Source organism: Vipera ursinii (assembly GCF_947247035.1).
Source record: "Vipera ursinii genome assembly, chromosome: 1".
Taxonomy (NCBI): domain Eukaryota; kingdom Metazoa; phylum Chordata; class Lepidosauria; order Squamata; family Viperidae; genus Vipera; species Vipera ursinii.
This window is the reverse complement of record NC_139512.1, coordinates 121,355,691-121,382,189: the sequence shown is the minus strand read 5'-3', so window position 1 is coordinate 121,382,189 and position 26,499 is coordinate 121,355,691. Positions and strand designations below refer to the sequence as shown.

Sequence of the window (26,499 nt, the reverse complement as noted above, 5' to 3'; positions counted from 1 at the left end):
CATCTTTCCGAGGTCACCACACTTTGCCCTCAGAAGCTCAATATTGTGTATTTGCTGTTTGTTTCCTACCATTCATGTTGAGCAATTTCCTTGTGGTTGTCACATAGCTGTCTGAATAAAATATCTGATCCAGCAATTTATAACTCTTTGTTTTCATCATAGTTGGATATTCAAATTCATACTCGGGTTACATAGCTTCTGTTCTTCTTCAAGAGGATAGGCAAGAACCCACTGCAGTCAGGGCACCATGCTTATTATGTCTGCCTGTGAGAATGAACAAAAACGAAAGACACCTGCAGACATGAAGTACAACTTTTATGTTTATTTTGCACTGAACCCATTAGCATCAAGTGAGAAGATGGCTTTGTATCAGTGCCTGAAACAGAAGGAAGTCAAGCGCTAGGCATATTTTGTGGACTACAATTCCCATCAAGCTCATAATACACAGCTAGAAGCAAAGGTTTATGGGAGTGTTAGTCAACGCCCTCTCGAGAACACCAAACTGCCTTCTTCTATAGTAGATAAATCCATGGAGAAGCTATTTTCCTTGTTAAGATGAAATTTTCATGTTTGAGAATTGCCTGCCACACATTATGACTGATAGATCAACTGTTAAGAAGGCCCCCTTTTTTTTAAACTTAACTGCCAAACAATCTACCTGTGGGTTTGACCTAAACATTTTCTCTATATGATCCCCTTTGGCATTAGGTTTGGCTGCTTAAAGGCTGGACTATGTCAGGCAGGTAGACAATAAGGCTGCAATCCTAGACACACTTGCCTAGGAAGATCACATTGAACTTCAGAGAGGACACACATGCAGAGGGCATTTCTGATTGCAAAGTGAGACAGGCAAAGGAATACTGAACGAAGAGAAGATCTTTCCTCTTCCCCATGAGACAGGGGTGAGCAGCACTAAGCAGTTTCAGAGGCCCATTTATTTATTTAGCATATGACAAAAATGTTAAAAACCACATCACAATTACATTCTCAAGGAGCCAACACGAAGCTATTTGGTCTACATACAAATTCAGAGGTAGACTATATAATCAATACATGATGGCGTTGCATGCAGAAAGTCTTTGTCTCCGAAGTTCGACATGTTGTGGAGCAGTGCCCTCGGAGCACACATCCGGAGGCCCAAACGTCACAGGACAATAATGCAAAGTGGGTATGGCCACGGTACACATCTGGGCATTATTGACTAACACTCCCATAAAAGGATTTCCCTTTTTTTTTTTTGCAGAGCATGGTAGTGATAATAGTGGTAATAGTGGTACAGCTTTCGTGTGTGTTCCAGCCTCAGAATGGCAGGATACAGCACCGTTGGCTTTTGGCAGCTGTACCACTGACATTTTGAGATAAGATTAAATGTGTGTGTGTGTGTGAGAGAGAGAGAGAGAGAGAGAGAGACTTCAGAACATGTGGTCCTGGGACTTCTCTTGCTTATGTTAAGTTCTGCTTATGTTTGAGCCTTGTCCATTCATTTTAAAAACAAACATGGTGGAGCTCTTTTGCAAGTGCTACTTGAGGTCTCATAAAAGCAACACCCCTCTACCACAGAGCTTCTATCTCTGGGTACGGTTAGGACAAAAGAAGTCTGTTGGACTTAGATAAACTTGCAACAAAGTGAGCTTAAAACCCCCAAATAGATCTTGTGACTCTAAGTTAGTAGGGTTACTGGGAGTAAAAGTGCTACTTTCTTGCTAGCTGGGCTTTCTGCTGTATGTTCTTCTGACCTCCCGTAGCCCTGGTCCAGGGCGTCTCAGAGTGAAGACAGTTTCATGATTTGGGGCTGCATTAGAGAGCAGGAGCCAGGGATAGAACAGCAAAGATATGAGATGGGAAAGTGAATCTTAACTTAAAATTTGGGAGCTGATGCATAATTAAAACTGCCCCGGGGTTTTTCTAGTATTGACATCCTTGTGGTGACTAAGGGAAATGTGAAAGGGGTGGGGGAACATATATTTGCCATTTCTATAAAACAGGTGTACATTTTTGCATGGAACTTAGGAAGAGGAGATGATATTTTTTTTCCTTCTTGCAAAGTATGGATTCAGTTATCATGGTCAGAAGATCAGAAGTATTATCAAAATATCTTAATATTGAAAAATCTTTTCCACAGCTAAAATCGGGTTCCTGCAACCTGGTCTTCCTCTCGCTTCAGATATCGCTTCAGAGATATTGGCTAATCTCTCTCCCTTCCATATTTAGGCCTACTACTTGCATTCTCCTTTCCTCTTCCTTCCCTCTGTTTATTCGTACCCACATATCCACTTCGTCTGGCACATTTCCATTTTTGGGAAAAGCCCCATATCTCCATCAAGGATCCAACCTGCTTGATTTTTCCACCAATCTCCTACAAGCTGGTTCTGTTCAGATGCATGAGTTTTTAACCACCACCCCACCCCCAGGTTCCCTGATCAGATAGCCGTGTTGGCTGGAGGATAGTTGAAGTCCATCTGGAAAGTATCAGCTTGTGGGAAGCCTGACTTAAGAAAAGCTGTCCATCACTCTTGTTTAATGTCTCCTTGATCCACCTCTTTCCCAAGTGAACCAAACCTGTTTTGCTTACAGAGCTGCATGCAGTTATTGGTTTATTTAGAAATCAATCCAACCAAATATCCTGCTTAAAGCTTATTTTTTTATCTTTTCTTCCTTGCAATGATAAATGCACCCACTCACAGAAAGACGATATTTTTCATTGGCAGGTTATATCTAGTGTTAAAGTAGTAACTTGAGAATATGAATGTATGAATCAATATGCATCCATGCTAAAACCAGCCTAGTGGGATGTTAGGTAGAAAATTATTGGTCTACAGTATTCACTTAAATATAGTATTACATTTCCCTCCCCCCTTTGACCATAGGCATTCATGCACAATATGGTTCTATGGCAAATGTGAAATTATATCTTCAAAATAGGAGTATGTGAAGAGAAGGGAAAGCTACCGTACTTATAAAGTAAACCCTATTATAAGAGCTGCCTAAGTAGATGTTGATATTTTACAAGATAATAATACGATGCATCTCACATTTGGATATGGAACTTTCCAGTCTTGTAGTGGGTCAAAGACACTTTAAAGCAAGAAAGCTTGAACAGGAAGAAGATAGATGCTTGGGTAAGGCTTTCATATTGGGCAGGGGTTGAGTAGAATACCTCTCCTTAGGGCCAGCCTACTGTTAGGTAGAATGAGACAGGTGCTTCATGGAACAGATGCCGGAAGACAGTAGAAAAGTGTCGGGATTGAGAGCTGTGTATCACACAGCCTTGTGTTCCTGAGCCAGCCCATGGTCTTCAGATGCAAGAAGAGATGTTCTCCTATCCCTGGGTTGAAGGAGAATTCTTCCTGCAGTCCACTTGACTTGTACACATGGAATGGGAGGGATGCTCCTTATTCTTGTTTTAGACAGTAAAGTATCTTTGACAGGACATTTCCACTTACTTGTCTTTTCTGGCCACCTACCCCCCAATCCTGCAGGTGTTCAGAACCAATCATCTTCCAAGAAACCCAGGAATCGCAGCATCTTCCAATCCCTTTTTTGCTGCCTTTGCCATGACAACTCAGAGCCTATCCCTGTCAACAACAATGCCCCGCTGTTGGTGGAAGAAAACGGTTCAGTGACCAAGGTATATTTAACTGTGTCTTTGTTTCCTGGTTTTTTTGGCCATCAAAGATCTTGCCTTACAGGATGTAACCAGTCTCTTTGATGCTTCTGAATACAACAAATCCATTTGTTAAAAGGAACTCTTGAACAGTCTACCCCAACCTATGATTTTTCCAGATATGTGGAATTAAAACACCTTTCTCCCAGCAAGCAAAAGAAATGATTGTGCATCATTGGGACTGATGGGTATTGTAGTCCAAACCATCCAATAAATGCTATGCTGAGAAAAGTTACATTAGTTTTAAGAAAAGGGCTGTTGCCCACTCCCTTACTTCAGTTCATGATATTTCTACCCATTGAGAATCTCAGGCCACGTTTAGCTTCAGGTAAAATTCCCGAGTTCCTTGATCAAGTGATAACACCGTAAACTTTAAAATAGTAAAACTCTAGGCCAGGGTTCTTCAAACATGGCCCTTTTATGACTTGTGGACGTCAACTCGGAAAATTCCTCAGCCAGCGTGCCTGGCTAAGGAATTCTGGGAGTTGAAGTCCACAAGTCATAAAAGGGCCAAGTTTGAAGAACCCTGCTCTAGGCTCTAGGTTAGAGAAGGTGTAAAAACTTTAATGGGTGTTGTCAGGTGACATTAAGCCCCAAGAACCAGAAAACAGCTTAAGAAATTAGAAGGCCCATTGTAGCTCATTCACTATGCATTAGTCATCCTCTGCAATGCTTCAATTGCTTTCTTGTACTTGGATAAGGAGAGTTAGTTACATTCCACATACCGGTAGATGGCATGTCTGCCATGCAACCCAGAGATTGGAAAGAGATCTTTAAAATGCATTTGGCTGCAGGTCTTGACACCTGATCCCTCGTTGCTTAACTGCCAATAGATAAATGACAGGTGACAAGTTTGAGGGGATGGGCAGGAAGAGTCATGGCTCTTTTGCCCAACATTTCTCTGAGGTCAAAAGTGCAAGATGGCAATCTAGTGAGAGATTGGGTTTCATCTATATTTGAAAGAACACTCCGTAATAGAACAAGTACCCAACTGGTATTTGCACTGGACTATACAAAAATCAAACATTAGCCACTTAAGCTATCCATCCACTAATTTCACAAAAAAGGTTAGGGCCTTATTAAGAGCCTTCTATATTTCTGGCATCCCTCAAGATTTATAGCTTGTTGCTCATGAGGACTGGGCTGGCAGAACATTAACACACCCTCTAACTGATAGAGATTTTTAAAAAAATGACTAAGTGTGCTAATATATGAATATCCTAGTTGATTTTGAGAGATCAGAGAGCCTTTAATTATTCAGAGCTGCTGAACTGTCAACTAATTTTAAATTGCTACCCCAAGTTGATCACTTTTAGAATACATCACCCGAGCCTCGATATATTTGCGCCCTCTATTGCCCAATCGTATAAATGCTTAGACTTGGCTTCAGAAGGTCTTCCTCCTGCAAGTATAAAGCACCCCATTGCACCTACTTCATCTTCATATTGTATAGATATGGAATCATGGAATAGGGAATAGGTTTATAATGAATGGAGAGATAGATAGATAGATAGATAGATAGATAGATAGACAGACAGACAGACAGACAGACACAGACAGATGACATTCATCATTCATTCATTCATTCATTCATTCATTCTTGTTCTATAGAGGACTGAGATAGAGATCTTGATACCTGCCAAATATTCCTTGATGATAATATGGGGAAGCTAACTAAAAAGGAGACAGCATCCACTCTTCACAAAACATAGGAAGAAGAACCTCTGATTTTAGTGCATTCTTGCTGTTTACAGGTTAATTCCCATTGCCCCTTACACTAGTTGTTAGAGCACGGGTGTCAAACCTGCCACATCACATGATGTGTCACGACATATTGTGACTCTTTTTGCATTGCTGGCATTGGGGTGGGCGCGGCTTCAGTATGTTGAAACCAGCCCGCTGGCCGGCAGTTTGACACCCCTGTGTTAGAGATTGAAATTCCTTGCTTCTATATCTCTTTTAATCCAAATGCATATATCTCTCTATCTTTCTCACTCTACAGACCACAGTCAAATACCTGTTGCCAGAAATCAAACTGCAAGATGCCAGTAAAATCTGTGTGGTGATTGACTTGGATGAGACCTTAGTACATAGTTCTTTTAAGGTGAGTTCTTACACCACTACTTCTTCTTCTTCTTCTTCTTCTTCTTCTTCTTCTTCTTCTTCTTCTTCTTCTTCTTCTTCTTCTTCTTCTTCTTCTTCTTCTTCTTCTTCTTTTTCTTTTTCTTTTTCTTTTTCTTTTTCTTCTTCTTCTTCTTCTTCTTTTTCTTTTTCTTTTTCTTCTTCTTCTTCTTCTTCTTCTTCTTTTTTTCTTTTTCTTTTTCTTTTTCTTTTTCTTTTTCTTTTTCTTTTTCTTTTTCTTTTTCTTTTTCTTTTTCTTTTTCTTCTTCTTCTTCTTCTTCCTCTTCCTCTTCCTCTTCCTCTTCCTCTTCCTCTCCCTTTTTTGATGAGTAGTGAGGCTATTTGCTGATTTTCATTCCAGGCAGTCCTATTAAGTGAGATTTTTAACAGCTATATTTTTTAAACTTTCTGCATTAGAGCAGCCTTCCCCAAACTTAGTCCCTCCAAACTACTGAAGCGAATGAAGGAAGGAGATATATGACTTATTTGTTGGCAGAGCAAAGTGTAAAGCTGATCTTGTTTCAGAAACCCAGGAAGCCTTTCCAACATAACTTTTTCAAAACCAGGGAGATGGGTAGTAGAAAGAAGTCTTTTAGAAGTTGTGGTTCACCTTGTGCTTCCTTTCTCCTCTCTAGCCAGTGAACAATGCAGATTTTATCATCCCAGTGGAGATTGACGGGGTCATGCACCAGGTATGAAATCTATGCTGGAAAATGGGACAAGAGAGATTGTGGTCAGTCTGGATGCACCTCATGTGACAGACAAATTTCACATTAAATCTGAATTGGTAATGATTGATATGGGATACTCCTTAGCAGTAGCATGAGGGGAAAGGTCCATCTGGTAGTACAGCATCTATTTCCAGGAGAAGATCTTCCATTCAATCCTAGCATGTCCAGATAGATTAAGAAAATACATTTGATCATTAGACCATGTGAACCCAATGGTGTGATTCAACATAAGATTCAACTCAGGTCAGGCTGAGCTGTGATGGAGCTGAGACTGAAATCCAATAGCCCTATAATATATATATATATCGTGATTGCTATTCCCATTTACAAAGGCTGTGGCTAGGTTCAAGTAATCCAGGATAGGCTGTAGGTACTGCAATCAGCCTGTTCTCGATTACTTGGCCTTGGAGGCAGCCAGCAACATCAATCACAGTGGACGTGACAGTTATAGGTGTTCACATTCAAAGAGGAATCAACAGCTCAGCATGCTTTGAATGGTTCTCAGATGTGATTGCCCAGTTACATCATTCCATACCTTGGAGTTTGAACCATCTCAGATGACTATTGTGTACTGCATGTTGAAAAGTGGGGATCTTCTTGCTTTGGTTCTTTGTGCAAAGGGTGCAAGCTGTCTTTTCCCAGCTGTTCTTGAATTGTGGAGGATCTTCAATGAGGAGAACACCTTGATCTCTGTCTCTGTGCTTGGTAAAATTCATTAAGTAAAGCAGAGCAAGTGCCAGAGAAGAACCATATCTAGAATTACCTTGGCTTCATAGGTCATTTAGGGGCTTTGAGGTTGGGACTATCTGTCTTCAGTGTTCTGCAGGGTACCAGCCCTTTGAGGTAGACCAGGCCTGAATGGCAAAGTCATGAATAATAAAATGAACTTTTATTATAGGGTCACAGTAGCAGAATCGTGCAACTCTTAATGTGCCTCTTCCCTCCCTCCCTTTATCCTAAAGAGAATAAGGAAGGGTCCAGTCTGAGATGCTATCTCAAATTCCATGCTGCAGTCTAAGATTTCTCTTATTCGACCACTGCTTTGGCTGCAGTTCTTCCTTCTCTTCCTCAAGGTTATTCTCACAACCAATTACACACAAGCCCTCCACATACCCACTGGTGCCCTTCTCACACTGTTTAACTTCTCTGTGAAAGTTTGGAGAGAGATCATCTGTCGGTTTGCAGTGAGGTGTCATCAGCATCCTAACGATGCTGAACAGCACGCTGTCCTCTCTGCTGTGACAGAACTGCCGTGAAGCCCTAACTCAGTCTCTGGGGATTGAGGATCTGGATGGTAGGAACAAGCGGAAACTAAATCCCAGCAAGCTGGAGGTTCTAAAACAGTTTTGTGATTAGCTTTGTTTAGGATTGCCCTCCCCAACTTGAATAGGTCCGGAACTTGGCAGTCTTGCTAGATGCATGGCTTCTGCCGGATTGAGTATCAGCCCTTCAAAGAACGCCAGATCAGGAAACAAGACCTAGCACGATTCCTGGAACTCTATTTTATGGTTATACTGCATAAGAACTGAATCTTCAAACCCTTCCCCCTCTGCCCTCTCTTATACCAAATCAAGGTGAGTTTACTATGGGCCTCTTTCTCTGACTTTTCTCAAGCTGAGTGTCATTTACTGTCTTTTTAATCTGCTAAGGGATCTTGCATTCTTTTGCCTTTGTTATCTCTGCCCTTCTCTACCCAGAGGTACTGTTTATCCCGGAGCAATCAAGTTCCAGTGATAATTCTGAATATGATCCTGTAGAAGCCTATAGAAAATGTCTGTGGTTCCTCCAGGACTCATGGCTCCTGCTGAAGCAGCGGATAGAGGTCCTGGCCAGGGGACTTTTATCCAGCTAGGCTGGTACATTTGCAATCTTTACCTGGCAGTCGTGACTCATGCTCTTTGCAAGATACTTTCAGAGTACTGCAGCAGGTTTTACATAGGACTGCTTTCGAAGACGGCTTGCCAAGTAGAGTTGCTGATTCTCGTGGCCAGCCTGCTAACAGGGAGACATGCTACTGCAGTGTGCCACCAATCCTTTGATAGCTTTTGAGCCCAATCCAAAGATCTGCTTAGAACTTATAAAGCTCTGTAAGGAGCAGCTGCAGTTTGCTGAAGGGGCTGCCTCCTCCAATTGGCTTCTAGCCATTCTGTATGATTGATTGATTGATTGATTGATTGATTGATTGATTGATTGATTAAATTTATATGCCACCCTTCTCCCTAAGGACTCAGGGCAGCTCACAACAATAAAAAATTAAGAAACATAAAGTACAAAAATTAAAAAAGAATTAAACAATAAATATGATAAATACATGACAATTTAACCCAACTTTTAGGGGAGGAGATGCTTAGGATCCCCACCCCCTGTGAAGTAAGGGGGACATGAACTGAACTGAACTGAACTAAAACCACCTTCAGGATGATCCCAATTCATAGGAATACGTGGTTGCCGGACACGCACCAGTCTCTTGGTTGTTACTTTTCCATAAACTGGGGTGGCGCAATGGTTAGAATACAGTACTGCAAGCTAATTCTGCTGCCTGCCGGCTGCTTGCAGTTCAGCAGTTTGATTCTCAACGGTTCAAGGTTGACTCAGCTTTCCATCCTTCCGAGGTTGGTAAACTGAAGACCCAGATTATTGGGGGCAATGAGCTGACCCTGTAAACCACTTAGAGAAGCACTGTGAAGGGGTATATATAAGTCTAAATGCTATTGCTAAGTGCTATTAGGCAGGGAAAGCTATTTTGTTTGGGGGGGAGATACTTGAATTTTAGTGATTCAACCATCTTGTATAGTTGATATTTTATTCTCATCAGGTTTTATTGCTTGGGCCAGTTTTGTGGCTCTTTTTGTATGCAGTGCTTTATTGAATTTTAGGGTATTCTCTTCTATTGATGTTGTCAATGACCCGAGGTCTTGGAAGATATACATATACATATACATATACACATACATATACATATACATATACATATACATATACATATACATATATATATATACATATACATATACATATACATACACACACACATACATACATACATACATATATGGCCTTGGGTTAGGCTCATACAGGCAATAAGATTTGGCCCGTATTTGGGCCTTGCAAGGTATTCTAAAATACTTAACAAATACTTAACACACACACACACACACACACACACACACAAATATATATAATAAATAAAAGCATATTTTCTGGGCAACCAGTTTTGCTACCTAGTCTTCCGGTGGGTTTATTCTGATGCTCAGCATTGCCTTCTTTTAGACAGAAACTGGATCCATCGGTTTGTTGGCCAAGTAGGCAGGATGTGGAGCCCGCATCTTCTTCTTGTTCCATGATGCCCTTCCATGATTTCTCTTACCAGGTGTATGTACTGAAGCGACCCCATGTGGATGAGTTTCTGAGGCGGATGGGTGAGCTCTTTGAGTGTGTACTCTTCACTGCTAGCCTGGCAAAGGTACGATTCTCCTCCTTCTCCTATCATCCTGCTTTCTCATGAAGTTTTCAGGGCAATCAACGGCCTCCAATTTGGGGAAACCTAGCCAACAGAAAGAGAGAAGCCTTTCTGTCCAGTTAACCTCCTGATCCATTCTAAACTCAAAATTAATCCAGAAATCCTGGTTCCCAGGATCCCTCTTATTTCTTGCAAGCTGCAGGAGAAAGCTTTTCCCAGTCATCTGAAACAAGACTCTGTGCTTTGGATTTCCTCTTCATCCCAGGATTTCTGTAACATTTTGCTTGGTGAAGAATTCTGAAAAATTCCAAAGCTGAGACATTCTTTTGTACCATTTTCCTTGATCCTAAAAAAAAAGCAAATGCTCTACTAGTAGAAATCTTGACTTACAATCACAACTGGGGCCTGAATTGCTGTTGCTAAGCAAGGTATTTGTTAAGGGAATTGTATCTGATTTTATGAACTTTTTGCCGCAGTTAAGTGAATCACAGCAGTTGTTAAGTGAAATGTGGTCATTGAGTGAATCTGGATTCTACCCCCCCCCCCTTGACTTTGCTTGCCAGAAATCAGCTGAGAAGGTTGCAAATGATGATCACGTGACCCTTGGATGCTACAACAGTTGTAATTACATGATGGTTGCCAACCATCCAACATTTGATCACGTGATAGTGGGGATGCTGCAAAGATCATAAATGCAAGGACCCATTTTTTTCCAGTTGTAATTTTGAAAGGTCACTAAATGGATGGTTATAAATCGAGGACTACCTGTACTGTAGATGTTGGATTTTTCTTGATCTTTTGCAACGAAAAGGCAATCTGGATGATGTCATCAGTAGAAGTCTGCTTTAATTAACAATTAGTAGGAAAAGCCTCTGCTGGCGAAAGAGTTTGCTAATCTTTATTTCCAATCCAGCCCTGTGGAATACAAAAGTTTCAGGATTTTGGCAGGAAATAAATAAACAGGAATAAACTGTGTATCCTAATGCTTCCTATATAGAGCACCTGGAGAATCTAGTCAAACCAATTTTCTATATCACCTGTTGGTCCTTCAATTTTAGTATGCTGATCCTGTGGCTGATCTGCTGGACAAGTGGGGAGCCTTTCGCGCTCGCCTTTTTCGCGAGTCATGTGTCTTCCACCGGGGTAATTACGTCAAGGACCTCAGCCGCCTGGGACGCGATCTGACACGGATCATCATTGTAGACAATTCTCCTGCCTCTTATGTCTTCCACCCTGATAATGCTGTAAGTAGAGGGAGAGCTATCAGCTTTCTAAATTGAGGGGTGGGCAAGCATAACAATTTGGAAGACTGTCTCTTGAACAGACCTGAAAATATATGCCTGAAGAAGAGGGCAAGTGGGGGATAGTTTTCTACTTGGTTCTTGGGCCCAAGAGGGTCTTTTTCTTAATACCATTCATCATGCAGATGGTTGTTTTTTTTTTGCAATTGGCAACTGAAAGCTAAATAGTAGAGCAATATCATATGCAATCCATAGCACAGTATAAAGAAGTGTGCTTACATAAAAGAGCAGCTCCTGGTAGCCTTATTTTAATTACCGATAGCCACCGATGCAGTAACCCCTTCCCTCTTTTCAACCCTGGCAGGTGCCTGTGGCTTCGTGGTTTGACAACATGGCTGACACGGAGCTCCTTGACCTGCTGCCTTTCTTTGAGAGACTCAGCAAAGTGGATGATGTTTATACCGTGCTAAAGCAGCATCGGACTACTAGCTAGTGACCAATGGAGGGGGCAGGGCTTTGGGCAGGGGAAGTAGGAGGGGTAGGTATGCCCATTTTGGCTACTTTCTTCTGCTGAGCAGGATGACCTGTTCCCTCGGCCTCAACAAGCAATGCAGTGCCCAGGAAACCCTGCAGGAGGCAGCAGAGAGCAATTATTCCCATGAGGCACCAGAAGAAACTTCAGCATCTGAATGTGATCTTGAACCCCCAGAAAGGAAACCTCCTTGCTGCTATGGTTAACAGTTTCTCCCCTTGAATTATGGGTTGCAGAAACCAGAACCTCAGCCCTTTCTCTCCACACGCAAACATCTAATGTGACCAAAGCTATGATCCAACTATGGTCCTTTCCCTTCTAATCAGAACAGTTCTCCACTCATTTGCCACCATCTTGGGGGGGGGGGAAAGGTACACAAGTCTCTTTCCCAGGTATTCACTGCACTTCATTGTTGTATCAGTTCATAGATCTCCATTGTCCCAATTTCGGAAAAAGTGATTTCTAAAATCACTGATTGGCTACTAGGAGGAGCCCAGATTGAAATTATTCAAGAAAAGTGGAGAAGAAAAGCTAAAAAGAACCAGCAGAACTAAAGTGGTGTGGATGGGGCAGGGATACAGAAAAGTGATAGACAGATGTGAGCAGGGGACTGCATTTTTTTAGTGGACTCAGCTTCATCCCTAAAGAAGAAGATGTTTCTGCCTCCTCCAAAGGCTTAGTTTTTTTGGCTTGAAATTTAAGCTGGATCTTTTGCAAAGGAGCTGTGGAGTGTATATAACTATTACACATAAGCTAACTCTTGGGACTAATAGTGAGGTCAGTTTTGTGTTTTGCTCCTCTTGAAATATCTCCCCCTCCCCCTTGTGGGAAAATTCCTAAATTTCCAAACACAGTGAGGGGAGAAGAAAGAGACTGGAAGAATTCCCAGTTTTACTCATTCCCCACCCCCTGCAAATTAGAGAAGGGCTGGAGATGTTTCCTAAGGAGGAGAAAAAAATCAGGTTTGCTTCTTCCCGCTGAGACATAGGGTGAGCCAGCTATGTCACCTTTACCAGCAAGGGGATAAGAGGAGTTGAAACAGCCTCCAGCCTACAAGTCCCTCTTTTAAAAAAAAGTCTCTGGAAATAGATCTCTCAGGCCACTTCTATGACTGGTCGTGTTGGGGTAAGGTGGTTCACGATACAAACATTTGCTTAGGAGGAAAGACTGAGGTAGCATTGGAATGTGGAGAAGGGACTCCTTGAGAGGTGAAATATGGCTGACAAGAAAGAAAATTCTATGGGAAGGACAGAATGATGGAAAGGATAGATAGTTCTGTAATTAAGAGAGTCCAATATTAAAGAACAGAAGCTAGGAAACATGGTTCCATTTGTGGCTGAAGAACATTCTTGGTTTCCTGTTATGATCATGATGAGGGAGCCACAAACGGTCCTAAAGCAATAGCTGGAGAGCCACAGGTCCCTCCCACCGCTTAGAGAAGTGATAAGTGAGACTGTCCTGCAGTATTTATGTTGAATGCTTTGGAATGGTCCTCTTTGCACCTTTTCCGTATTTTGTGTCAGCCCTGACTTCCTCCTCCTCCAGCCTTTGAGCCCCTCTTTGACACTATCCTCTCAGTAACAGTATACAACATCAGGCAGAATTAGACTAAACAGAGAGACAAGATGTGGGAGGTGTATTCCTTGACCGCTGTGTTTTTTGTCTTGCGCTACAGTTGGTGCCTTCAAATCCCACTGTCTCCCTAGAGATCTGTAACCTTTCTGTATTTGTGGAGTATGTGGGGGAAATTGTGCCTTTTAGAATCAATAGACTTTCTGATATAGCATGAGGAGGAGAAAGCAGAGTTAGTGTGCCAAAAGGAGGTATCTCCATTTCTGCTGCTTTGTCCACATTGCTGGGGGTGCCCTAAGAGGATGTTTTAGCAAAGCTGACCCATCCCTGCGGTTCAGTATGTTTCTTCCTATTTTTTTCCCAGCATCTTTGAAGCCTGTTTAATAGGAGAGAATTTTGATACCAAACAAGAATTGTCTCGGTAATCTGCCTAGTTACTATTTCTACTTATCGATTTGCCTCGGTTTCTCTCCAGTGCCATCTTAAATTTGCCTTAAAATATTTTTGAGATGTAAGAATTCCTTGTGCCTTTGCCTATTACTATTTTTTTTAAGATGCCATAAAACCCATGAATCTAACTCAGGCATAGGGTACTGCAGTTCTTGGTAGCTCATTGGTAGCTCATTTTGAAATTCATTTTCAAGGAGTTCCTGAGCTGTCTTCTTCAACATGAAATAACAATTACATTTACTGTTACAATGGACCAGAAATGGTTGACGTATCTGATCACTGCTGGCCTACACCTGACCAGGCAGTTCTGATTAACATACTGCTCCCTCTTACTAAGAGTGACAGGATGTTCAGAAATTTTTTGAATTGGGCATTGCAAACACAGCTGTCAGATCAGGTATGTTTGAAGTTGATTATTGCATTCAGCAGGTCATCTTTCAACAATGCAAACTGCAGATTCCTTGAACAGTAGTCAAATATGTTCCTTTTTATTTTCTATTTATTTTTTCCCCCATAAGAACCATTTTAAAAAAGCAGCATTGTTCTAACAACCTGAAGGGAGTGGAAGAGAGAAAAAATAATTGAGGGTAAAAGAAGAGAAGCTTTGTTTTCCCTTAAGTCTACTGTCATCTTTCTTTCCCCCCCCCCCTTCTGCTTCTTGCAGGTGTGGCACTTGTTGCTAGTACTGTATGGAAAGATGGAAGGTCTAAAGTCTCTCCTTAGCAGTCCTTGAGAAATTGAACCTGGCAATTTTCTCAATGACTTGCCAGATTTGCACTTCCTGGGCAAACATGCATCAAAACACTGAAAATATGCATTGAATAACTTTCTCCAGATTTTATAGTTCTTCAAATGTTATATCACGGTTTTTAGCAGCGAAACTATCAAAACTCATTTTAAAATGTACAGTATTTCTAAAAGATTTTTTTGAAATTGATGTGAGGCAAAAGTAAAATGTAGTGCAAAATGATCTCTAAATCATTCCATATTATCTTATAAGCCAATCTATACTAATGTCAGGTTGAATTAACAAGGAACTCTCTTGTGGTGTTCTAAGACTGTTTTTTGTTGTTTCTCCAGCCACAGAAACTCCTGGGGGCGGGAGCGGGAATAAGGTTACAATTTATGCACACATTTTGGACAGAAAATTGTTAAAGAGTTAATTTACTTTTGTGTAAACTTAAACTGCATATTTCTTTGCTGCTTCAATGGATCATCTTGATTTAAGGATGGCGTCAACCTCCTTTGGCATGTACATAGTTTTTCCCATTGGAGTAGCTAAATTTGGCCTGATCTGAACTGTATCTTTTTTCCTTTTCTCACCCTACCTCAACTGCCTCCTTAATGCTCTGTTTGATGGTATAAGTTGAGAAATTGAGAAATTGCTTCATTCTGGCAGGACCAAGAAATCTTTCTCTTCCCTCCCCCCTCCCCAAAAGAGGCCAAAGGCCAACTTGGACCCATTAGCTCCCACAAACCAAAAGATCCCCTTTTAAGATTAATCCAAATTCTGTGTAGGGAGTTGCCCAGTACACCCTATTGTGGGGGGAATGACCTTTTTTTAACAGAATGTAGAAAGAATTTTAACTGGGCATGTTTTTAGATTATATAAATATGTATACCATGTATATATGTGTGTATATATATATATATTAGGAAAAAATAGGAAAATATGGAATGAGAAAAAGTATGATGATTTTTATAGCTGTATTTTAATGCTGTTCATGGGAGATGGTGATTATTTTTGTGTGCTTTGTTGTCATTTCTGATATAAAAGGAAATGCATTGGGAATCTTTTTTGCCCATGAGTTGACACTTCTATTGAGAGAGCCACTGTCGTGTCCCCAAGTGCCTGCAACCTCCCCTGTCATTCTTTTGAGGCAAAGGAATGAAATAATCCACACAATATTGGTCAGGGCCAGTGTTACTAGCCACATTGGCTAAGAGTTAATATGAGACCCAGTCAATGGACTCATTCCACAAAAAAACTCATTTTTTTCATCTGCATCAAATATAGAGAACCCAAAATTGTTCCCTGGAAGAGAAATGACTTTTTTTCTCTTCTTTCTACTTTCCATTTCACATAATTGTCCTATCCTCTTTTCCCTTCTCCACTGCTTTCTGTACCCACCGGAGACTGGTTCTCACACCAACCCATCCCATCCTAATCCTTCAGGGTAGCAGCAAACAAGCCCCTCCTTAGACAGCTGCTTGGGTGATGCCTCTCTCACTTTCTCCATAGAATTGCCTTCCCACTGAAGCCACATCCTGCTTTATTTCTTGTTTCAGGAAGGCTAAAGGTTCAGGGCCAGCAAGCCAGTTTCAACTCTAACCGAGTATTGGAAAACTCAGCACTTCGCTGAGATTGTGCTTCTCAGTGCCAGCTTGGGAGCTCCAAGGAGCCACACAAACCTCCATCTAAATACGCCAAGGAACTAGATAGGTTGGGTGTACCATGCTCCTGGAGTTTTCGAAGTGGCTGAATAAAATGCCACATCCACGTCTCACATTATTGTTAGTAGTTCTCCTCCCTGCGATTGGAGAAGTTATTCCCCCGTTCAGGTTTTTCAGGCTGTCTGTATCGGATGAACATAAGCCGAATTTTTAACCGTGAATGAGAGTGTGATAAAATTGCCAATCAAAAGTGCCTTCTCGTGGGATTCAAACTGTAAAATAATCTTTGAAGAAAAAAATATATATATAAAACTGTAAAAACAGTCTCTGTCTTTTTGTGCAACAGAAAGTGAAAGCTGTGGATAGTGGGATTTAAAAAGAAGGAAAGGAATTGCTTTTATTTACCCAGCCTTGTTTTTGCTAAGGAGTATCTCAGGTTTACATAACCTCATTCACTCCTAGGTCAGTAGTTTTCCTGGTCAGATAGAATCTCTGAAAAAAGACTTATAATGGCATGATACGCAGCTTTTTTTTTATCAGCCTTAAAACAGACATGTTAAATTTTAAAAGGCTTAACTATTTTATTTTATTAAACCTTCCCAGGGTTTTAGAAGATAATTTTCTATGGTATAACTCCAGCCCTGTTTCCTTTAGTCGTATAAAATACATCATTGACATGTCTCCTGCTACCCATGGACATTGAAACATAGCTCCTGGCAGTAAAAAATATCCTGCCCAGTAGAAAGTTTTTTAAAAGCTTCTGAATACTTGTCTTCATAGGATCGTTGGTCTGTTTTGAAGCAAATTAGAGGATATAATAGTCATATATGATAGTTTTAGGGCTTACAAAGAGGTTCTTTTTCTAATATAGCAGGCAAAGCCAAACCACTAGACGGTTTTTCACCATTTTATTCATGCATTCTTTATTCAGAACCCATTGAGGAAGATATTTGCACTGCTTATGGTTTGTTTGTTTGTTTGTTTTTTAAATAAATAACTTAGATTGCTTGTCCTAATAAGAGAGCTGGAAATATTACAGACAAGAGCAGTTGTGGCCACCACTATGAGCAAAAAGTCAAAGTAAGGGTGAAGATTGGGTGTGTAACCCTCTACATGTTGGAATACAAGTTCCATTATTTGAAGGGTCACAGATGTCCACATCTAAGGATTTAAGGTATAAGAGAAACTTGTGGGGAGAGATTAGTTAGTGGTTTTGGCCATGAAGAATGTATTCCAAAATTAAGAGGCAGTATAATCAGTTGAGAAGAAATATGAAGCTAAATTAGAATGTCCTTCCCAGTGCCTCTGTTTGTGAGTTCCTTAAACTGGTTGGGCGTTCACTGTTGGAAACAAAAGAGTTTATTAGAACTGCAGTAAGCAATCTAGCACTGTTTATGTGCTTGGGACACCACAGTTCCATTAAGTTCTGCCCAATATTGTCAATGGCAGAGAGTGTTGTTAATAGCAGTCTTACATCTGGAGAGCATCAGAATGGAAAAGTGTATAGTAAAATCTCAAGTTCCTCTAGTTCCAGGCTGCGAGTCCATTAATTTTATTAAAAATGAGAAATGAAGGACCAATCTAAAGGTCTTCTGTATCTTGGACTTCTTAATAAGCTCAAAGGAGACTTCACTATTGTAATTTTATAAAGGAAAGCAAGACTTGTGAACAGATTGAACTGCATAAGAATTCAATAGATAATATCATTGTAGTAAATAGCTTTGCTAAGCTTGTAAGCCGCCCTGAGTCTTCGGAGAAGGGTGGGATATAAATGGAATTAAAATAAAATAAATAAATAAAAATAATTGGAATGATGTTTGGGGAAAGGGGCATCAGACTGTTTTGCACACAATAGATTCCTCCCCCCACCCCCTCATCCCGTCTCAACTACACAGTTTCATACCACTCTTTCATCACATATGGGGCTCCTCCTTTAGATACCTTTGTCCTGTTTGACTCTGTTGCCATCCCATGACCATCCCATGTGGTCAATAAATATCCCACTTGTCTTGCATGTAATTTTCCTTTTATAAGCCTGCAAAAGCAAACAAACAAAACTAGAGGTTTATTGCTCATTCTCACAAGCTAAACCTCTTTCCAAACCTTTGCAAGGTAAATCTTAAATGATCAGAACTGCAGAAGATGACACAACCTCAATTTTACAATGTCAGTGTGGTTCAGTGGTTGGGAAAATCATATCACTTTCTGGAGAGAAATTGGGCTGCTCCAGTTCAATAATTTATGATTGTATCTGTTGCTATGAGAACTGGCGTGGTGTAGTGATTAAAGCACCAGGCTAGAAACCAGGAGACTGTGAATTCTAGTCCTGCCTTGGGCACAAAGCCAGCTGGGTGACCTCGGATCAGTCACACTCTGTCAGTCCTAGTAAGAAGACAATGGCAAGCCGTATCTGAAACCTTACCAAGAAAATTGCAGGCACTTTTCCAGGAGCCTGCAAGTCACTCAAAGACATTAAAAAAAACCACGCACCCTGTTGCTGCTTTCAGATACACATGCATGGCTGCTACTTGAATTAAACTGAGTAATTTGTCACCAGATTCTGGATCATTCCTGAACATGTGCATTATAGAGTTCTAAAGGTTTTATCCACCACCACCACCCCTTTTTTTCTTATAACACACTGTTGGTGGTGGTGGTGGGAATTGGTTTCCCTTTAAAGCACAACTATAGTTCTCCAAATTAAATCACCACCCTTAAAATGGGGATCTGCCTCCCCCCCCAGCTGCATTTCTCAATGTATTCTGAAGCTTCAACTATTAATTGTTTACTCATCCATTGAGTTAGATCTGCAGAGATCTAACCAGGCACCAGTGGTGTAGTAACATAGTTTTAGAATCCAGATCTAAATGATTTCTAAGCAGTTGCAGTTCGACCACTGTGGTTAACAGTGGAACCAAGCATCGTTTCATTACAGAGAGTAACAATACAATTTAAAAATAATTAAATGAACATCGATAAATCTGTCTGTATCCAGCTGCTTACTTTCTGATTTTAACCCTTTTTTTTAAGAAATAGGGAAAGGATACTGTGAGGAACAGCAGTAGTGCATATGTCAGCTTAAGAACTGCTGCAGATTGGTTTGCTGTTACTGCTGGGGTGGAAAATTGCCCCTGGCTCCAAGCAGACATTTTGGAGAGGGAGATCTTAACTGTAGGGACCCTATGCTGTGATCCAAAATCCAGCCACAATGTGCAACCCAATTGAATCTAGTACTGAAGCCGAATGCATCTCTGTGTGTCTTCTATGGTGCTTTTGACCTCAGCCATTCATTCAACTCAGAGGCAGCCCCAAACTCTGTATTCTTTGCCTTGTTTGTTTCTCAGCCTCTGATCTGTCTCTGTCCCTCTTTTTAGATATTATTATCTCGCAAACAAACACAGGGAGACACACACACACACACACACACACACACACACACACACAGAGAGAGAGAGAGAGAGAGAGAGAGAGAGAATCCATTAATGGGCTACTGTCTTCCCTAGCCGTGTTCACCATCTTTCAGTCAGTACTTGCTGGAATTCAGCTCATTAGAGGCCAAAATGAAAGATTGGTGTGTGGGGGAGGTTGAGCAAAAGCTGGTTGTCTACTGGAGCAGCATAATCCAAGGGTTGGCCACTGGCTCTCCCTCCTCCCCCCCCTCTTTCAGGTTTGCCTCTCTCTCTCTCTCTCTCTCTCTCTCTCTCTCTCTCTCTCTCTCTCTCTCTCTCTCTCTCTCTCTCTCTCTCTCACAGAGGAGAGCCTAGCAACGAAAACCTGCAACAAACTCCAGAAAAGAATTAAAATTGGGGGGCAATTTAAAACAGACACCCACAGCACCAGGTAAGCTGCAAGATATTTTTGCCTTTACCTCATACAAATGGTGGGTTGGTTGGCTTTCCCAGATTATGGACCTCCTCTGTACCCCTAACCGCAGCTTGAAAGACAAGTATGGGATGTTTAACTCTGGTTCGATTGTCAGCTTTGAGACACAAGAATAGGCCAGGCATTTTCTTTCCATACGTATTTCAACCAGATAAGTTTCACTGTAAAACTAGATTCATTGTAAATTGGAGAAAGATCGAGTAAGAGGCTTTGCAGAAATGGCTACGGGCAAGTGCTGAATATGTTTCAGAAATAGGTTTATAGGAAAAAGAATCAAGAATTATTAGAAGAAAAAACTGCTAATTCAAGGGCTAGAGGACATTATAGGAGAAGGGCCACGTTGGTGTAGAACAGCTCAAAATCAGAAGCAATCTGGATGGTAGCTCTTTTTCAGATTAATAACTCTTACTAGAAGGCATACTTTTCTGTGAGATATAGCTTACTTCCAACTCCTTCTGTTTGAGAGGAGGAATAATGTTATTCACATTATTCACCAAAGCACCAGAAGGCAGGACAAGAAGCAATAGTTGGAAACTGAGCAAAGAGAGAAGCAACCTGGAATTAAGGAGAAACTTCCTGACAGTGAGGACAATTAACCAGTGGAATAGCTTGCCCCCCAGAAATCATAAGCGCTCCATCACTGGAGATTTTTAAAAAGCGGCTATACAGTCACTTGTCTGAGATGGTACTATAGGTTCTCCTGCTTGAGCAGGGGGCTGGACTAGAAGACCTCCAAGGTCCCTTTCCAGCTCTATTCTGTTTCTAACCTCAACTTTAGCAACTCAGTCTAGAGTAAATGTTTCTTTCACATTGCTCTCATGACTTCATGGAGAGAGAGAGATATTACTTTCTTTGCAACAGTGCAAAAGTTTTTTTTGCCACATCTTTCTTCCAAGATGTTATTCATTTTCCAAGCTCAGTCTATAGCCCTATTTGTCTCTCTTCCAAGTTCTAACCTATTCCAACTCTACTTAGCTTCCAATATAGACAACCTCAGTAAGGTGATGGCAACAGCTGTGACTTTTCTTAAGCTAGAAAAACCCATTAAAGTAATAATAATAAGCCACGTAATACCACAGATTTGACAATTGTTGATAAGAAAGACAAAAAAGTCTGGATAGTGGATGAGAAGAGAAGAGAAAAAACTTGAGAAAATCACCAAATACAAAGACCTGCAAATAGAGGTAGAACAACTGGGGCAAGGAAGAAAGCAAAGATGGTACCAATAGTTATAGGTGCCTTGGGTGAAATTCCAAAATATCTGGAGCTCTTTGAATACCATGGGCATTGACAAAAATCACCACCAGTCAATTACAAAAGGCAGCTTTACTTGGAGCAGCTTGCATCCTGCAGCAATAACTTTAAGATTAAATAATAACATCTGGCTATCCCAGAGTTCTTAGGAAGGACTAGATTTGTTGTTGTTGTTGTTGTTAGCTGCGAAGTCGTGTCCGACCCATCGCGACCCTATGGACAACATTCCTCCAGGCCTTCCTGTCCTCTACCATCTTCTGGAGTCCATTTAAGCTCACGCCTACTGCTTCAGTGACTCCATCCAGCCACCTCATTCTCTGTCGTCCCCTTCTTCTATTGCCCTCGATCTTTCCCAGCATTAGGCTCTTCTCCAGTGAGTCCTTCCTTCTCATTAGGTGGCCAAAGTATTTGAGTTTTAGCTTCAGGATCTGGCCTTCTAAAGAGCAGTCAGGATTGATCTCCTCTAGGACTGACTGGTTTGATCGCCTTGCAGTCCAAGGGACTCGCAGGAGTCTTCTCCAGCACCATAGTTCAAAGGCCTCAATTTTTTGGCTCTCAGCCTTTCTTATGGTCCAACTTTCACTGCCATACATTGCAACTGGGAAGACCATAGCCTTGACTATACGCACTTTTGTTGACAGGGTGATGTCTCTGCTTTTTAGTGTGCTGTCTAGATTTGCCATGGCTTTCCTCCCCAGGAGCAAGCGTCTTTTAATTTCTTGGCTACAGTCCCCATCTGCAGTGATCTTGGAGCCCAGGAAAATAAAATCTGTCACTACTTCCATTTCTTCCCCATCTATTTGCCAGGAATTGAGAGGGCCAGATGCCATGATCTTGGTTTTCTTAATGTTAAGTTTCAACCCAAGTTTTGCACTCTCCTTCTTCACCCGCAACAAGAGGCTCTTTAGTTCTTCTTCACTTTCTGCCATTAGAGTGGTATCATCTGCGTATCTTAGGTTGTTGATATTTCTTCCGGCAATCTTAATTCCAACTTTTGATTCATCTAGCCCTGCCTTTCTCATGATGTGCTCTGCATATAAGTTAAATAGGCAGGGCGACAGTATACAGCCTTGCCGGACTCCTTTCCCAATTTTGAACCAATCAGTGGTTCCGTGTCCAGTTCTCACTGTTGCTTCTTGACCCGCATATAGGTTTCTCAAGAGACAAATAAGATGGTCTGGTACTCCCATCTCTTGAAGAACTTGCCACAGTTTGTTATGATCCACACAATCAAAGGCTTTAGCATAGTCAATGAAGCAGAAGTAGATGTTTTTCTGGAACTCCCTAGCTTTCTCCATGATCCAGCGTATGTTGGCAATTTGATCTCTAGTTCCTCTGCCTCTTCGAAATCCTGCCTGTACTTCTGGTAGTTCTCGATCCACATACTGCTGAAGTCTAGCTTGTAGGATTTTAAGCATGACTTTACTAGCATGAGAAATGAGTGCAATGGTGCGATAGTTTGAACATTCTTTGGCACTGCCTTTCTTTGGAATTGGAATGTAAACTGATCTTTTCCAATCCTGTGGCCACTGTTGAGTTTTCCAAATTTGCTGGCAAATTGAGTGTAGCACTTTTACTGCACTGTCTTTTAAGATTTTGAATAGCTCAGCTGGAATACTGTCACCTCCACTAGCTTTGTTGTTGCTCAGCTTTTCTAAGGCCCACTTCACTTCACATTCTAGGATGTCTGGCTCGAGGTCAGTGACCACCTCATTGTGATTATCAGGGACGTTAAGCTCATTCTTGTATAGTTCTTCTGTGTAATTTTGCCACCTCTTCTTAATCTCTTCTGCCTCTGTTAGGTCCCTGCCATTTTGGTCCTTTATCATGCCCATTTTTGCATTAAACGTTCCCTTCATCTCTCCAATTTTCTTGAAAAGATCTCTGGTCCTCCCTATTCTATTGTTTTCTTCTATTTCTTTGCACTGTTCATTTAAGAAGGCATTCTTATCTCTTCTAGCTATTCTCTGGAATTCTGCATTCAATTGGGCGTATCTTTCTTTTTCTCCCTTGCCTTTCGCTTCCCTCCTTTCCTCAGCTATTTGCAAAGCTTCCTCAGACAGCCATTTTGCTTTCATTCATTTCTTTTTCTTTGGGATGGTTTTGGTTGCTACCTGTTGTACAATGTCACGAACCTCTGTCCATAGTTCTTCAGGCACTCTGTCTATCAGATCTAATTCCTTAAATCTATTTGTCACCTCTACTGTATATTCAACAGGGATATGGTTTAATTCATACCTGAGTGGCCTAGTGCTTTTCCCTACTTTCTTCAGTTTAAGCCTAAACTTTGCAAGGAGAAGCTCATGGTCTGAGCCACAGTCAGCTCCTGGTCTTGTTTTTACTGACTGTATAGAGCTCCTCCATCTTTGGCTGCAGAGCATATAGTCAATCTGATTTCTGTGTTGACCGTCTGGTGATGTCCATGTGTAGAGCTGTCTCTTGGGTTGTTGGAAAAGAGTGTTTGCTATGACCATCGTATTCTCTTGACAAAATTCTATCAGTCTGTGCCCTGCTTCATTTTGTACTCCAAGGCCAAACTTGCCTGTTATTCCAGTTATCTTTTGGCTTCCTACTTTAGCATTCCAATCCCCCATGATGATAAGGACATCATTTTTTGGTGTTAGTTCTATAAGGTGCTGTAGGGCTTCGTAGAACCGGTCAATTTCATCCTCTTCAGCACTGGTGGTTGGGGCATAGACTTGGACTACCGTGATATTGAATGGTTTGCCTTGGATTCGAACTGAGATCATTCTGTCATTTTGAGGATTGTATCCCAGTATTGCTTTTCCTACTCTTTTATTGACTATGAAGGCTACTCCATTTCTTCTGAGGGATTCTTGTCCGCAGTAGTATACCTGATGGTCATCTGAATTAAATTCACCCATTCCTGTCCATTTTAGTTCGCTGATACCTAAGATGTCGATGTTCAGTCTTGTCATCTCTTGTTTGACCACGTCCAGCTTTCCTTGATTCATGGATCTTACATTCCAGGTTCCTATGGAGAAAAAATCTTTACAGCATCGGACTTTCCTTTCACCACCAGACACATCCACAGCTGAGCGTCCTTTCAGCTTTGGCCCAGTCGCTTCATTCTTTCTGGCGCTACTAGTACTAGCCCTCTGCTCTTCCCCAGTAGCATATTGGACGCCTTCCGACCTGAGGGGCTCATCTTCCAGCGTCATATCGTTTTGCCTTTTGGTACTGTCCATAGGGTTTTCATGGCAAAGATACTGGAGTGGGTTGCCATTTCCTTCTCCAGTGGATCACGTTTTGTCAGAACTCTCGGCTATGACCTGTCCGTCTTGGGTGGCCCTGCACGGCATAGCTCATAGCTTCATTGAATTACGCAAGCCCCTTCGCCACGACAAGGCAGTAATCCATGAAGGGGAAGGACTAGATAGGTGGTTAAAAACACCAAACCCAGTCTAAACATTTGGCTGACTGTAGAATGGGCCATAATAATAATAAATAAGTATTACAGTTGTATGCCAACCCTCCCTGGGCGACTCATAATAATCGAAGAAAGAAATTACAATACACATAAACAATGGGGGAAAAAGTGGCAAGTGTAAGGAAGTGAGGGATCGCCCCCTCCCTCGCTAAAGGCTGAGTGAAGAGTCAAGTCTCCAAGGCTGTTGCAAACAACTGCAGAGTCAGGGCCATCCAGATCTTTGGGGAAACTTTGTCCCAGAGAGCAGGCCCTACTACAGAGAATATATGCCCACAGGGTCCTGACAGATTATATAGTTTAACTGAAGGAACACAGAATACACTGAACCTGCAAAACTGAATCAGCAGGACAGATATCATGGAAAACAGGCAGTCCTTCAATGACCAGGCCCCTATTGCCTTGAATTACACGCAGAAGTAAATTGACAACCAGTGCAGTTTGTGAAACGGAAGCATGCCCATTACTTGTGGACTACTTGAAGCTTCTGGATGACCTTCAAAGACAGAGAGCATTGCCGTAGTCAAGCCGCAGGGTGACTAGAGCAATAGATACACACAACTGGCTGCTCTTTGTGTACTGTCCTTACTAAAAGTATGTGGATGGTAGGCAGATTAGTATATTTAACAGCACTTTTACAGCTGGAAGAAGGAATTTCTCCAAATTTGATTAAACTAGAACTTCTATCCTTCCTATGTTGGCACCCAGGCTGATGAGAGTTGGAGTCTTGCCACATCTGGAAAACCACCATTTTTCCCATTAGTTGCTAATGCTACCTGCTCATAGTCATACACCATAGTTTGTGTGATCTTTCAGACAGAAAGGAGAAATGTTGCTGTTTGAATGTATGCCTTGTGTGGAAGGACAGCAAGTATATAACAGGTTCTTAATGAGGAGTTTAGAAAAGGTGATTGAACAGAATTCTACAGCCTTCTAGAGAAAACTAGCAACAAGGTCAGCACAAACACAACTTAACTATATTTTTATTATCTTGTTTTTAATTGCTATGATAAATGGTCATTTTAGGGAATCTTATGAAGGATCTTAAAAGAGAAATTGGGCCAGGCAGAGGATGTTAGTACCTTTTTTTTTCCTCAGGTCCCCAGCTTCCTCCATCTCACACTGAGCAACTTTGAAGTTCTTTTTAGAGATTATACCCAGCTGATCCACTGGATGTCATGCTTCTAGTCCTGTGATTTTCTATCTGTGCTTGTCCAACAAAAGCAAGTCCTGGAAGATATTTTCTTTTGTTCAGAGAGTGGATGGCTTTACACGTACAAGTCAAAATGTGGTTTGTTTAGTTTGGGTACAGCTGATTATACAAATCCAACTAAGTCTAAGAATAGCCTAGATGATAATATGGTTAAGCAAATCATGGCTTTGCATGATGTGTGAATGGCTGAATCTTCTCATTCGGGAGAACATTTGAAACAGAACTGGATCAAGAGACAAAATATTTGACCTTGTGAAAGGTTAAAGGCTGATGGTTTAATGCAGAGTTCTCCAACCTTTCCAGCTTGGCAGACTGGCGGAGATGGCAGCAGCGGCAAGAAGGGAGGAGAGGGGATGGTTTCACGTGTGCGCATACTGTTTTCACAAACGCAGCTGCGTGCATGTGCACTTGCCCACCACTTCTGTGGCCAGTTCCAAACAGGCTACGGACTGGCAGAAGGCCACAGACCGGGGATTGAGGACCCCTGTTTTAATCAACTGACATAGACTTGAGATAACCATCCAGGTATCTCCCAGA

General features: G+C 41.5%; 1 protein-coding gene and 1 long non-coding RNA gene across 2 annotated transcripts in view; one reads left to right on the top strand and one right to left on the bottom strand.

Moving 5' to 3' along the window:
* The window catches only part of CTDSP1 (CTD small phosphatase 1), a 28,503-nt gene extending 12,017 nt beyond the window's left edge, over positions 1–16,486 (top strand). Inside the window, exons 2-7 of the mRNA XM_083362111.1 lie at positions 3,480–3,628; positions 5,667–5,768; positions 6,421–6,477; positions 9,887–9,979; positions 11,035–11,220; positions 11,582–16,486. Coding sequence (XP_083218237.1) covers positions 3,480–3,628; positions 5,667–5,768; positions 6,421–6,477; positions 9,887–9,979; positions 11,035–11,220; positions 11,582–11,710 — 716 coding nt within the window. The 3' untranslated portion in view covers positions 11,711–16,486. The remainder of the gene's footprint in view (positions 1–3,479; positions 3,629–5,666; positions 5,769–6,420; positions 6,478–9,886; positions 9,980–11,034; positions 11,221–11,581) is intronic.
* Positions 10,043–11,120, bottom strand: LOC310640036. The gene is made up of 3 exons (XR_014492456.1): positions 11,014–11,120; positions 10,742–10,891; positions 10,043–10,322 (listed from the first exon to the last, which is right to left on the bottom strand). It is a non-coding gene; the product is annotated as an uncharacterized lncRNA (long non-coding RNA).
* Positions 16,487–26,499: the final 10,013 nt, after the last annotated feature.